At 39.9% G+C, this 15,223-nt stretch overlaps 1 protein-coding gene across 6 annotated transcripts in view; it reads left to right on the forward strand.

Annotated features, from left to right (window-relative positions):
• ZBTB44 (zinc finger and BTB domain containing 44) overlaps positions 1–12,890 on the forward strand; it is a 41,664-nt gene extending 28,774 nt beyond the window's left edge. For 3 of the 6 annotated variants that reach the window (XM_074851170.1, XM_074851172.1, XM_074851171.1), the window contains 3 exons: positions 1,674–1,837; positions 4,181–4,481; positions 6,585–12,890. In XM_074851170.1, coding sequence (XP_074707271.1) covers positions 1,674–1,837; positions 4,181–4,481; positions 6,585–6,867 — 748 coding nt within the window. In that variant the 3' untranslated portion in view covers positions 6,868–12,890. The remainder of the gene's footprint in view (positions 1–1,673; positions 1,838–4,180; positions 4,482–6,584) is intronic. The other 3 variants (XM_074851173.1, XM_074851174.1, XM_074851175.1) reach the window with 3 other exon arrangements.
• Positions 12,891–15,223: the final 2,333 nt, after the last annotated feature.

Raw genomic sequence — 15,223 nt, forward strand, 5'->3', positions numbered from 1 at the left:
CATTCTGCCAGGCCCAGGACATGAGCTGGTAACTTCCCTCTTGCAAATACTCCCTTTAGCAAAGATCAAGTAGTCTGTCAGCATCTGTCTTTTCCACAGCTCTCTAGGACCCTACTGTGTATAAAAAGAAGTGAAGGACAATAAAATTTCTTCCTTAGAGCAAATATTATTCCAGTTCCATGTGAGACCAGAAATCAGTATGGGTTTTATAGACTTATTGATACTAAACTCCCGCAGGAAACACTTTTATCTTGTGTGTGTTGAGCAATACCTGCTGCTCTCTCTCTCCAGATAAATTTTACAACTGGAACTTTTGCCAGCAAGACCCATCATTGTACTCCGAGTTCAGATATCCAGTTCTCACAGTTGTATTGACAGCCATTTCCAGAGTAGAAAAAGACAGTCAAGGTATTTATTTTAAAAGGACGGTCCTAGTTCTTGACCTCCTGTGCTGATCTGCTCTGTGGATTTTTGTATGATGTGCATAGGAAAATGTATTTGTGCAAAGCGCACGTTTCATCCCTGTGAACGTTAGAAGTCCACACATTCAGGCTAACCTCGAAACCAGCAATCTGGGCTTGAGATGGAAGCAACCCATCGAAAGGATTTGTTCAATCAGGGAGACTTTCTGACTGTGTGCAACAGGAGACATTGTTGTACTTTTTTCTCAATACATTTCAGACGTTACAGTTTAATAGAACTAAAATTGCATGGTTCTGGCCGTGGAGTATTCAGGGTCAGAGCAGTTCCCTGCTGCCAGTGACGTCTGATCTGCCATCAGGCTGTTAGCAAGCTGAAATGTCTTACTTCAACAAAAAATATAGAATGCTCAGGAAAGGGAAACCCCAGGTAAGTACAAACTCCAGTTGTTATTATGTTTGTACCAGCAGTTTTGTTTTTATTTCACTATGCCCTTTAGCGAAGCAGGTTTCTTGCCAGAGGACTTGGATTATAACCCTGTAGTTCCCTTAAACAGTTTACAGCTAGAGGCTATGTAGGAGCAATTAGTCAGTTTTAAATAAATTACTTTGAAAGTTAAATTGTTCCTTTATTATAGTCTGTGTGCTGTTTTTTAAATACAGCGCTTGAACTATTCTCGGAGCCAATTGAATCAGACAAGGAGCAAGTCTTGACTAATTACATCAATATTTTAAACTTAGAAATATGTAATTATAGATACTAATGTTTGTTCATTGAACTTGGATTGAAATGAAAATGAATCAGCTTGAATTTCATTTGTAAATATCACTGGAACTGCAAAATACTCCTTTGCTTTCCAGTTTGCTCAGTTCTTTAAATTCTTCCCCAGGGGCTGTTTGCTGATTGTAAATCATCGATACGCTTGAGAAAATGCCCATGCCTGGAAAATAAAGTTCAGTTTGCAGCTGGTGCTTGGGCCTGTTGCCCAAAGAAACAGAAGTCAGAGGTTATTCTCTGGTTTTGTTCAGATGTGCAAAGTCAGTGACTGTAAGACTTCAGGTGCAGGTCAGACCCACTGCTGTAGAGGCAGAGATTTCCAGCATAAATACAGATTTCAGGAGAAATGTGAAACAACAGCCTTTTTCTTCCTTGCATACCCATGAACCATGTGTTCAGGGTTCAGATTTCCATGGGCAAGGCTTCTTGCTTTTTTTCTTAGCTTGCTTGTAAATCAGTGAATTTTTTCTTTGTAGTTTGGAGAACGTTCAGTATCCCTACCAACTCTACATTGCTCCTTCTACCAGCAGCACAGAGAGACCCAGCCCAAATGGTCCAGACAGACCTTTTCAGTGTCCAACCTGCGGGGTCCGGTTCACTCGCATTCAGAACTTAAAACAACACATGCTCATCCACTCAGGTAAGAAGTGTTACCGTTTCCAAGAGTTACTAATTTATAGGCTCACAGAGGTTTGCTCACTGTGCAGCAAATATAATAATGCGATTCTTTTTTTAATCACCTGCCAAGTGCTTGAGAATTGATTTCAGAAAGACTGGGCAGAGGTACGTCTCCCTGAACGCTTGTTTTGATACATCAAATCTGACTGATAGCTCTACTCATGGATGATTAGCGTTTGTGTGGACTGAAAAAAAATCTGATTGCCTGAAACTCATCAGAATAAGTCATTTTCATGATAAAGATTTGGGATGAAATAAAGTATACTTGGCTTTTTTATTGTACTGAGATGTAGATTGAAATTCTTCCTCTTACATGTTGTAATTGTCTGCTGTGTTTTAGAGGAGACTTGCAGCCATAAGAAAATATTACCTATCTTATGTCCTTGCGTTGAAGAATGTTATATGCCTTTGGATCTCAGAATTTGTGGAGGGATTGCAGGACAACTGAGTTGGTTTGATAATCAATTTAGCTACTACAGATAGTACAGGTAGCAAAAGGTTTGTGTGAATGCCTCCTCTGAGTCTCAATCCCCAAATCGTTGCATTCATTTTGATTTCTAACCCAAGTATGAACTCCTAATGTCTTTGCTATCGGTGTTCTTCAAAACTTGTCAGCCTTACCTGGCAATAGCATTGGCATTTTAGTGAATGAAGGGAGTATTAGAGGGTTATTGCACTTGAGCACTAAGCCTCATCCTTTAGCATCTCCTGGTTTGAGGTTGACTCTTACCTGCACACAGATGCTGTACCGTTTTTGGGCAGAGCAACCACAGTTGTTGCAGTGTAAGTTTTTCACTGTCAGCAATTATCTGTCAAATAATTTCAAGCAAAATGACCACACTGTGCTTAGGCCAGCAGTAATAATACGTGTTTAATACTTAAAAAAGCAAACTTTGTGGGCACATCAGGTGTGACATTATCCCAAGCCAGTTGCTAAAGTCTTAACTGATGGCAGACAGAGAGGCTTCAGCAAAGCATCTCTGGCCGACCTGTCAACTGGCAACCCCTGGGCAAAGTCGGGAGAGATTTGAATAGCTGGTTTAGAGTAATTAGCATGCAAAAGAAACTCTCAAAACTTGTAAATGTTGAAAGTGTTTTCACATAAGTAAAATGGCTGAAGAGATTTTCCTTAGAGTATCAGAGGAAATAGATGCCCTTGGACAGTACGAAAGCATGAAAAGTTTTAGCTCCACAAGACAATATTCTAGTATATTAACTTGTTTTCACATGCTTAACAAGGAGTTTCAGTGTAACCTTAACTACAGCTTTCTCTGTATAAAAGCCCCAATTAAAAGTTCAGCTCCCGCTTTGAACATAAGGAAAGCAGAGTGAAAGACTGGTGGAATTAACAGCCTGGACTGATGCACATTCAGCCTTTTGAAAAAACCTTTTTTATTCCTTGACAGCCCTATTATGAATAGAGCTCCATATTCCAGATTCTTGGCCTCGTGTTTGGATTTCCACACTTTCTGGAGTTCAGACTTTTTATTAAATCTTAACTTTTTGGTGATTCAGTCTTTTATGTTGTCATAGTTCTGTTTGGGTGTGATTATGTACTCTCAGCCACTGCAACATGTTGTAGAGCTCATATGTTTCAGGGTTTTATTAATGCCTGTGATAAATGAAAAATGAATTAGCAACAGAATTTCTAAATATGAGAAAAAAATGAGAAGCATGAACGTAAATGGTCTTGGAGAGCTGTCTGTCATGCAGAGTTCCTGAAGATTCTTGTGTAGAAAGGTTCCCACGCAATATAAAGGCTGCTACTTCACCCTTTTATCACCGTTCCTGCTGCATTACAGGGGCATCCTTGTGCACACAGTCCCCCTGCCAGAACAATTCTCTGAGGCCAAAGGCAGCCAGAAAAAGACATTGCAATTAAGGGTAGTCTGATAATTGCATTGTTGGGAACCAGTCTGGCACAAGAATCTCCCGAGATCAAAGGAGTTCAAAGATGGTTTGAGATGACTGCTGCATCGGATACTTTTTGGCTGTGGCTCAGGATCTTAGCCATTGTCTAATCCATGGAGGTTTATGTTCATTTTAAACTGTGGGGAAGAAGACGTGTAAGCGTTACGGACAGGTCACATTGTTAGGAAACCTGTTAGCAGTTGGTTCTGAGAAAGCATAGCTCTGTTCTAATTGTTTCTGCCATTTTGAAGTTAAGCAGAGAATTTCATCCGAAACCAGCGCTTCGCTGTGACTGGCCACAGCTGCTGTCCTTTTGCTGTTAGAAATCTGGAAGGATTTTGCCAGTGACCTCTCATTACAAAAGGTGAATGTTTTTTTGCTCTCTCTTCCGCAGGCATTAAACCATTTCAGTGTGACCGTTGTGGGAAAAAGTTCACCCGAGCTTACTCGCTAAAGATGCATCGCCTGAAGCACGAAGGTAAACGCTGTTTCCGGTGCCAGATATGTAGTGCCACTTTCACTTCCTTCGGGGAATATAAACACCACATGCGGGTTTCCCGGCATATTATCCGCAAGCCTCGGATTTACGAGTGCAAAACATGTGGCGCCATGTTCACCAACTCTGGAAATTTAATCGTTCACCTGAGGAGCTTGAACCATGAAGCGTCAGAGCTAGCAAACTACTTCCAGAGCAGGTGAGGTGCACAGCAAAAACCTAACAGGGAAACTTGCTTTTTTTTTTTTTTCCTTTTTGCCTTTTTTTTTTTTTCCTAAATCATCTTTTCCTGCTTTCAGGGCAGCCTGCTGTGCCTCTCATCAGGTTGCCAGCTAATTCCAGTCAAATTCATTCTTGTGCCACTATCTGTTATATCTGATCTGTCTTACAGCATATAAGCTATGTAGGAGGGCACTGAAGAATCGAGTGATATGCAGAAGCTGCTTCTGGGCTACTTAATTTCTCTTTTCAGTAGTATCTATGGACAGGCTGATGGTGTTAAGCCGTAGCGTTCTATACTATAGTATCTGTGGGGTTCTGTAAATGATTTGCTATTCAAAATCTCGTATGTAGCCTGTTCGCTTACATAGGGAATAGACTTATTACTTCATTTTAAGTACTTGCTTAATATTGTGGAAAGATTGCATGCTTCCATACCTTCTCTTTTTTCATTTTCTAGGTAACATACTACTAAGTGATCAGACTAATAGGGTTTGAAATAGTGAGGGCCAGTTGGACATTTCTTGTTTATCAGGACACAAAAGACTTGGCATATCTCACAAATGCACTTCACTGAAGACTGTTGAAAGGGTTCTGAGGCATGAGACTAGCTCTGTATTCTCATATTGAAAGAAATGTTTGTAACCGTTGGAATTTGAGATGGAAAAATACGAAAGTGGATGAGGGAAATTGGAGGGAGATAGATCTCACAGCTCTTAAATCTAGAGAGGGTGCAGCTTGGTGTGTCTTAAGTCATCTGTCTTCAGCAATGCAAAAGAAATGTATTGTAAATGTTATGGCATCTACAATACCATCTCTCGTGATTTCTAGACATTATGCTTTTCCCCCTACAAAACATTTCAGCAATTTGTTCTATTTGGTTATCTCAGAAGTGATGTAGGATGAAAAATTTGCAAAACAAACCAGGAAAGCCAGTCACTGTTTTCCCAACAGAATATTGTTTAAAAGTATAAGTGGGTTTACGCAGTTCTTGTTCTTAGCGCTTGTGCCAAAACTAGAGTGAAAACTCTTAAGGGATGATGCCATGATTGTGGTAAGCACTTTATTGTCATCGTCAAATTAAAGTCAGATTAAAGTATATGATTTTAGTTGTCTATAGGCCTTCCTTTAGCTTGAATTTACAAGCACTACATTGAGTGTAGTTGATTGCGAATTTGGACTTGAAGCAGCGAATGCTGCTGTCATTTAAGCAAAGGACTGCTTTTAAAGGGATTATTGCAAGGAGGAACCAAAGCATACAAATGTACATGTGTGTTATATATATATTATACTTGCCTCAAGTACAAACTTACATGTCTGGTGCTGAAAATTTGCAAAGAAATTTTATTTTTGTAATGTGCTCATGCTCTGAAAATGCTACTGGAGAGTTTGGTAGATTTTCTTTGGATACACTCAGCCACCAGTTGGTAAGAGTGAGTTACAGAACTGTTGTCCAGAAAGGGCTGAAACAGGAAGGAAATGCAATTCTGTTCTTTTTGCAGTAGCGTGGTACGTGTCAACATCACAAAACCCCGCTGTCTCTGGCAGCCTCCTCGTGCTTTCAGCAGAACCCTTGCTTCCTCACCTCATGCTTCTGTTTACAGCCTGTCCACTCTGAGAGGAGTGCTGCTGCTGTTTCTTGGGTGGATCTTCTCTCAGTGGTGGAAAAGGCCCACATCTTTGCCAGTGCTGAACTCATTTTTGTTTCTATTTTTAAAGGTTCAGTGCTCCCTTTTTGCAGTGAGGTTTTCAGTGCCATATGATGTTCGAGACATTAACTTTCATTCTCATCAAGGTGATACAATCTAAATAATAAGAAGTTGCTGTGTAGGAAATACGGATGCACAACAGTGGAAAAGAGATGCTTTTGAATAACTTCTCTGTGTGTTTAAATGAGAACCAGGTTATAGTGCTCAGTGAAGTATGTCGCTGTGATGATCTTAGAGCAATGTGAAGTGAATATCGTTGTTCTCTGTGCAATGCAGTATGTAGCTTGTGTGATGTAACTGATGCAGAGAAACTGATATCACTGATGTTTGTGTGAGAAATGACATTTCTCTTCTGTCCTTTGCCCCTCTTCTAGTGACTTCCTAGTACCGGACTACTTAAACCAGGAACAAGAAGAGACCCTCGGGCAGTATGAGCTAGGGGAGCATGGCTTTGAAAGCAACTCTTCTGTCCAAATGCCTGTCATTTCACAGGTGTCGTCAACTCAGAATTGTGAAAGCACTTTCCCCTTGGGGTCTCTGGGTGGGTTGGCAGAGAAGGAAGAAGATGTGCCAGAGCAGCCAAAGACTAACGCCACTGCTGAGGCAGCCGCAGGTGACCCTCCGAAACAGGAGCTGTCATCTATTACTATTGAATAATTCATGGTTTGGTTTCATTTTTGTTCTTTGGAAAGTGCCTGTGTTTGGTCCTGTACATTTTAATTTAATTTTTTTAAAAAGTGGGGAGATTTTCCCTTTTTACTTTGTAAGCTACGCTTTAAACAGAAAACTGCAACAGATGTTACATTATTTTTCATGACTGAATGCTCACTTCTGTGAAAATATTTAAGACTGAATGCACAAAAAGATCTTGTCAGAACATCATGGAAGCTGTGATACACTTCTAAAGAAGAACAACTGATTCAGATCACTTTAACTATTTCTTCTTCCACAGTTAGAGCAGCTCATTAAGTTTCTCTTGCTTCTGCAGACCCTCTGGTTAAGGGAGAGAAATCAGAGGAAACCTTTTTAAAATGACAAACAAAAGGATGCATTGGAAATCATTATTGAACAGTTTTGACTAGTTTTGAGTGGATGCTTTAATCTTCTGCATAAAAAAATGTCACTTCCTATCTCTGTGCCTGCTGTTTTTCAAAGCGCTTACTGTAACCCTTTTCTTGGAAATGGTAAGCATTTTTGAAACTAACAGCCACACGCTTTTTAAAAACACGTTGTCCCTTTTCATCTCAGATGAATCACTTTTGACAAACCAAGTGATGTCATGCCAGGTATTCCTACTTCTTATATTCCAGCCCTTTTAGAAACCGCTTGATCAAATAGTCTGGCCAGATTTGCCCATCTAAGGTTAGGCGTGGAAATAGTACCGTCAGGAAAAGTCTAATGGTGCATAATGAATGGAGGATGATAGAAAAGTATATATCCGTGCAAGCCTGACAAACATCTCATGACTGTATCTTTCTGTAGAAGGGGAACCACATACGAAAACGCAGGTTTTCCCAAACTGAAATTCTTAAATCGTAGCCAGACTGTTTGCAGTTCTGGTCACTTCCCCTATCATATATACTGTATTTTTACTAATCTCCAAAAGCTAGCTAGAGAGAGTTTACAGATGGGAAAAAAATGAGCTCTTTTGTGCATTATTGCACATTTTTTTATTTATACATATGCATGTATAGTTTCTGCGATTTTTACTAGTCTGTTTTGGACAAAACAAGCAATTTATTCTCTTTAGAGGCCAACTTTCTAACCCAACAGGGGGTTGTTTACAAAAAGCCTATATAGCAATGATGAATTGTTCCTGTTTCAAAACATTTTAAATCCTTGCCAACTTGGTTTATTAAAGGCCATTACTCCAGCTACACACACAGCTCAAGTAAGCAATAAATTGAAAGATTTGCAATTTCGTTTTTCCATATTTAGAAAAAGCTGCAAATTTCGGGTGTGGGATTTTCAGAGCAGTGAGTCCTGTTTTGTCGAGGCTGTTTGGGCTATAGTACTGCTTTGAAACCTGAATTAGGAAATACGTTAGGAGGTTTGTGATTTTTCTTATTGCTTCTGAAGTTAACTCAGTGTTTGATGCCAAATGCCTGTCGCCTACAGATGACACGCTGAGCGAGTAGGTATTACTTGATCTTAGGATTCCAAAGGCATGGTATACTCCCTTAGTTTTGAATCTTGGTTTTTTAAATTGTTGTTTTCTGTCTGGATTTGTTTTACGCAAACACGAGGAGGAAATGAAACCAATAGAGACAGGTTGCTCCTGAAGAAACAGAAGACACAAAAGTCGTATTTTATTGCAAGATCAATTTGTATTCAGTTAGCTTAGGCAGCTCTGATACTCTGTAGGCCTGAGTTGTTTCTACTAATAGCCAACTTTTGTAAGGAAAAAAGTTTATTGCCCTTTGGAAAAAGCTTAAACGGTTTCAGTGACTTTTAACAATTTTTCTCTGCTGTGTTTTAGGTAAAAAACACACATTTTAGTTAAATAGAGCAAAACCAGTGGGATTTAAGTCTTTTGCAAGTTACTGGAATGAAGTTTCTCCACCAGATCCAAAGGGTGTTTTAGAAACATGCTGCAAAGAAGTTCTCTGCTACAATTCAGTCTTGTGTGTCTACCTTTGTAAGTAGTCTTAAAAGGGCTTGAAGGAGAAATTCTTTTTTTGGGATGCTGTACTGTGAATTAGTCCAGTGTCTGTTGATGGGCTGAATTTAAAGACCAGCTCTCTTCCACTTCTGATTTCTGTAACTGAGAAGCCAGTGAGACAAGGCAATGCCTTTTGCTGAATTTTATCCTGAATTATAGGGCTATGACACTGAACTCAAATACATCATTTTCTTTTTTTCAGATAAGTGTTACTCCACTTTGCAGGTATATGAGAATTCTTGGGGATTCATGTAGTAAAAAGTACTTCACGTAGAAACACATTTCCAGACTGTACAGATGAAATAATCAAAGGTGGTCAGGTATAGCTGGACATAATCTTCTGTTAGCCTCTGATAATTTTCACCCATTAGATATTTTGCTAAACAGTTTATTGGTGAGAAAATATGCAAATACACAATAGACATATCTGGATATTAGATTTTTAAGGCTTAAAATTTTGTGTCAGAAGGCAAACTGCTTTCTGAATACCAAAGAGAAGGGGGGAAAAAAAGTTAAAAAGACTTTGTAGCTCTAATCTGTTCTTCCTTGAAAAGAAATGAGTATCATTAACTGTTAACAGCTTGGTACAAGGCAAGTCATGGGTTTCATTGTTCATTGCACTGTGTTACACATTATCTTTTCAAGCCTGTAATCTCTGCATAACATCTTAATTTAGTTCTCACTTTTCAGTCTGATTCAACTGCAGGAACAATAGTTCTTAGAGGATTTTTTGTTTGTTTGTTTTAGGGTTGGGTTTACTTGTTAATTTTCCTGTTTGTAATTGTTTCTTGTTAATATCTCTTTTCTCCATAGAAGCGAACACAGATTAAATTCAAATATCGTTTTATTTCTTTTCCCTAACTTGTTGGAAGTGTTGAGTTCTTAGAAATGCTGGTGTTCTTTACAGGAGAGATGTAAAAACATAGGCATCTTAAAACAATCTCTGTTGCTAATATGCTTAGATTCCAAATTGAGAGACATAGATATCTAACTAAGCTAGAAGAAACTTGCCTTAAACTACATTTGGAATTAAACCTAAAGCATAATTTTCTTTCAGTACATTATGAGAGGGTTTTGAACTCTGGGCTGCATTTTCTTTTTTTCTCTTTTTTTTTTTTTTTTCCTCCCCCCCCCCCCAACAATATTCGGTATGCATTTATATTTCTGCTTGACAAGGATCACAGAATCACAGAGCAGTTGAGATTGGAAGGGACTCTGGAGGTGATCTAGTTCAACTAGTGAACTAGATGCTTAAATCTAGTTCAACCCCCACTCTCAAAGCGGAGTCAGCGAGAACAGGTTGCTCAGTCCAGTTGGATTTCGAATATCTGCAAAGATGGACACTCCCCAGCTTCTTTGGGAAACCTGTTCCAGTGCTTGACCACCCTCACCGTAAAAAAGGTTTTAGTATGTTTAGGTGGGATTTCTCGTATTTCAGCTTGTGCCCACTGAGAAGGGCCTGGCTCCATCTTCTTTGCCCCCTTCTATCCAGTAGTTTTACATATTGATAAGATCCCCCGAGCCTTCTCCAAACAAAACAGTCCAATCGCTCTCAGCCTGTATGGCAGATGCTCTAGTCCCTTCATCATCTTTGTGGCCCTTAAAAATGGTTTAGAATTTCTTCCAACTGGCTACACATATGACCCATTGCAGCAGTTCCTTTGTCGATGATTAGTCTCCAGATTCATTCACAAAGTGATTTATGTCTTGCTTTTGCATGTCCTTCTCCCATGTGGCACCAATCTTTGCACTCAGTGGAAAATCCTTTCCTCACCCATCTATGTTGCAAGCAGAGTGCCTTCACTACCACAGAACTAGCAAGGTTCTGCCGTATGCTGGGGACCCTGATTCTCAGAGTCTGTGCAGGGTCTTTACTCCTTGCATATTGTGTAGAGCAGTACGTCTGATGGGAACAATAGGAAAGGAAGGGATATGGGTTTTTTCCTGATTTAACACGGTGTTTTGGGAGAGGGGGGAAAAAAAATCAGCAGCTTTCTATTTCCCCGCAGAGAGCAGAAGAAAAAGAAGTGATGTTTTAGCTGTGCGGGAGATTTGGCCAAGTTGTAAGGGTTTGTTTTGTTTTTCAATGCAGACACATAGCACAACTCCCCTGGAGATCCGTGGGGGATGCCTACACATTTAGCAAATGAAGTTCCCCATCAGAACTGCTTGTCGCTGTTCTTATACCACACTGAAAAAAGATGTGTGTTCCTGATGATTTGTCTGTCTCGCTACAGTTTGAGTTCAGTTGTCAGGCTCGCAGATACTATGGTCAAGTCTCTCATACTGAGAGATTAGTAGACTAGGTTATTGAAAATGGTTCTGGGTTCACATGTATCTTGAGTCTAAAAGGTGTGAATTTAAACTTTTTAAAAAAGTAATAGCTGCCAATGCAGTAAAATATATTTTATAAGACTATGATCCCTATATGTCCCTTACGGGATAAAATTTTATTGTTTTTAAGCTATGGTTTAAAGTTTTTATATGAGGGCTTCAGTCGCTTCTTGGTTGCTGGCTTTCCCCTCCAGCCCCAGGATGTAAGAGCACTGAGACTATTGCCGGTCTCTCTCTGAGACGAACCATGAAGCATTTTATATGCAAATAGAACGGGAGCTTTGTGCACCCTGCAGGGATGGAGAAAATGCAGATGTAGGAGCACCTGTTGCTCCTCCATCTATTGCAACTTCCACACCATCAGAATATGGAAAATAGCTAATTTTCATTCCGATCGATTAAGTTCGAGTTTTGCTTACAAGGTGAAACCCGGTTTTGGAGGGTTCTCATCTCCAAGTATGGACATAATAAATTCCATAGCATCTTGATGACAGATAAGAGGGTTCAAGGCTGGATGGTGCCTCAGCCACATCAGAGGCCCCTAGCAAATAGAGGTCGGTTCAAAGTATTTGAGGAAATGTACCATAAAAAACAAATGTGAATTTTTTTGATGCAACAGTACTTACTGCTCTGGGTTTTTGTTAACTCAATGTGTGCTATCACAGTAATTCAGTGTCCCACAGGTCTCAACTGCAAATCTGGTTGCACTAACAAAAAAAAAAAAAAAAAAGGCGAATCAGTTCCTGGTGCTGCCAGCCTGTGTGGCAACTGTAACTACGGTCTTCCTGAGGGTTGCTGAAGTCCCCAGAGGAGTGATTTTGTTTAACCATTCGTTTAGCTGATGCATGCTTTTGATATTCTGACTTATAGCCCTGGCTACACCAAGTTCTTGGACAGCTTCTTTGCCCTGTTCCTGCAGTGCCTTCACTTTAGGTGCTGCCCTATGGTGAAACCCCGAAGAGGGAAAAGAGTAAGCTGGAGGAAAAAATGTGAATTAAATTATTGTTGGGCTTCTTTGTGCATTTTAGTAACAGTGAAACCCCCTTAACTGTGCCAGTCTCTGGTCACCAGCCGTATATCCAGTCGTCATCTCATCCACAGTACAGCTTCTCTTGTTGATGCTGGCCACAGCTAGATTACTTGGCATGTTTATTGACTTAACAGAATTGTTTTTTGGTTTTGGTTTTGTTTTTTAATGTATACGATGTTTAAATACACTTCACATTTTATATAATACTATCTGGCTATTAGTATTTTTCAGGAACCATAGTTCTTGGTGGCTATATATATTTTTGTGACTTTTTTTGTAAACTAAGTGCCGTTTCAACGTTACAATCATTTTTAGAGTTATTGTAATCAATGTGAATATCATGTTTTTTCAAATCTGTTCTGAGCCTGTAGTGTTTGCTTTGTGATCATATGTGTAATGTATATATTCTGTATAGTTACATTGTATTGAAATACTAGCTTGTTTGATATAAGAAAAGTATGTATTGGGTACCTTTTTGCTAGCCTGGTTGTTTAATCTTTAAAAAAAAATGTTCTAAAATACAAAAAAAAAAAATCTCCAAACTGGTCCCATTATAGGTCAAAATTAAGGGGGGAGAAAAACTAGTTTTGAGTGTCTTTGGATAGAAACATGAAGCTAAGATTTTTCATTAAAATATTAATGTTTTATGGAGTATATCTTTGCTTTGTGTCGTTATTTAACTATACCAGAGTTTGTCTTCCAGTACAAAAGACTAGCTTTGACCTTGTGTAAGAAGGTGCAACTCTGTTGCTAGAGCTACATTTGCTTATAACTTTTGCTTATAATGAGTCTCAAAATAGTTGAGTATGAGGAGGACTCACTGTTGCTGAAGCTGTCATTGGGAGGAAGGTAGTTTAAAACAAAATAAGCATTAATAAATGACTGGAGAAGTTACATGAGTGAAGCGTATTAAGAATAAAGTACACATTTCTGTTTAATTTTCCATTGTATATTACATGTCCTTTTGTTAATGCTCTCTTTTAGGCTGTATTCTGCAAAAGCGGTGGGGCCATCTTTTGAACGGGGTTTTACTGATGGAAAGCCAGCCAAGAATGAGCCTAATCAAATTAGTCAAAGCAGAAGATGTTTAAAAAGGACAGTAGACAGAGTCATCGTGATCGCAGCTGTGAGCTTCAAAATAGTCATATAACAGCCTAGAGTCATGGGACTTAAAATACACCTCTGCTGTTTCTGGCAGTCCTTGCAATTAAATTAATTTGCCTCCTACAGACCCACCTGTCTGACTGAGCTGGAATGCTGTCTGGATCAACACCTAGCTAGGGCACAGGTAGGAAAATGGAAGTTTTGTAACTGCTTGGCTGAAATGATTAGAACTCTGCCCAGTAGCCTGTATGAAAACAAGCAGGCAGGCATGATTAACACACTGGCGGTCAAATCACGTTCAGCATCTGACATGGGAGTGAAAACAAAAATGGAGAAGCATTCTGTGGTGTGGAGTAAGCAGCCACGATGAGCCTGGGAGGTGGGGGGTTGAGAGTGGCTGAATTCTGAGTTCTTGTTTTCCTGGGGACCTTGCGCAGGGACAGAAGTATTTTATCAAAAGCATGGTTGGAAGAGGGAACGTATCTGGTGAAGGCTTTGGAGAGAAGGAAGGCTGAGATGTAAAGGCTTTGAGTCTGTTGGTCTCCCATAAAAGCAAGAATTTTGCTGCTTTGAAGACAGACAGACCCAGTTAGGAGTATGCAGTGATGCTTAACAGACCGTTACAAATCTAAAGCCTGTATGACTGTATATGAGCATATACTGTCCTAAAGCTAAGGCAAGGCTGCTGAAATGCATACCTTTGATGGATATCGAGGGTCAGCCTTGTGACTCGAGCGGATTTTTCCAAAGCACAACCATATGTTTAAGTTCAGCCTGAAACATCTTTTAGACATCCTTAAAGCAAGTGTACGCTATTGAAGTTTTTTTGTGGCTTCCTTACAGCGTTTAAGCATTTTATTCCTGACAGTAATGAAGTACTATTTCTTTTGCACAGAGGAGAGTGGCCGAGATGAGATTGAACTCATAGCTACCGAGAATGTAGTAGAGCAGGGAACAGTTCTCCCAGGGCTTACTGCACCATTCCTACGTATGTGATATCCTGGTGAAAATGAAGCTGCTAAGAGAAACCTGGCTTGGATTATGTCTAAAGCGCTTTTCACAAGCTGCTTGTGCATGCTGCGTCTCCAGAGCACTGAGCATAACTCTGTCATCACCATTCTTAGAGCAGAGATTGCTGTGAGACCATGAGCAAGCAGAGCAGGGGTAAGTGTGTACATGTTAGAGCCTCCGTTACAGCTCAGAGACATGTGGTTTTCAGTCATTCTGATTTGGGGGATCTGTTAACACTTTTCAGAGGAGGCATGCACTCTTGAATAGCTCATTTACACTTAAGGATAGTAGCCCTGATTTTCTTAGTTGCCTTCCACAAATCCTTTCGAAATAGGCCCCAGACACCCAGAGTGAAAAACATGTGTTTGAAAACCACTCTTAAAGGCTTGAGTTAATTGCCTTCGATCATCAGTTGCCTTTGTCTCAGTCACAAGGTCTCACAGTAAAGACTACAGAGCAACTCCTCGGGCATCTATTTGTGTATCTCACTTGACCCTTTATCTCTGATTGTTGAAATTTTGAACTCTTCGATCCAAATTTGAAGGGAATGTTTAAACTCTTCCATCCAAATTTTGAAGGGAATGACCTCAACTTAAGAGAGGTGCTTGGCTCAACTGTACGTTAACTTGTGTGGCTGCGCCACTACCGCTGACTCTCAGACACGCCTCCCATTTCCAGTGCAACTGACTGGATTTAGGTGGGAGTTATCTTTGTGAATACACCTGGCTAAACTGCATTCTCAGTCTTCCCTAGGCCTGAATAAAGCTAGATGCTAAGGCCCTGTGTTTTGTACTACTCCCATCATTTAGAAGGTAACAGTTTTTTCTCACAAGTCACTGCTTGTTCCCCTGTACGTGCTCATTCAGAAGGAA

The sequence above is a fragment of the Strix uralensis genome, chromosome 26 (genome assembly GCF_047716275.1).
Source record: "Strix uralensis isolate ZFMK-TIS-50842 chromosome 26, bStrUra1, whole genome shotgun sequence".
Taxonomy (NCBI): domain Eukaryota; kingdom Metazoa; phylum Chordata; class Aves; order Strigiformes; family Strigidae; genus Strix; species Strix uralensis.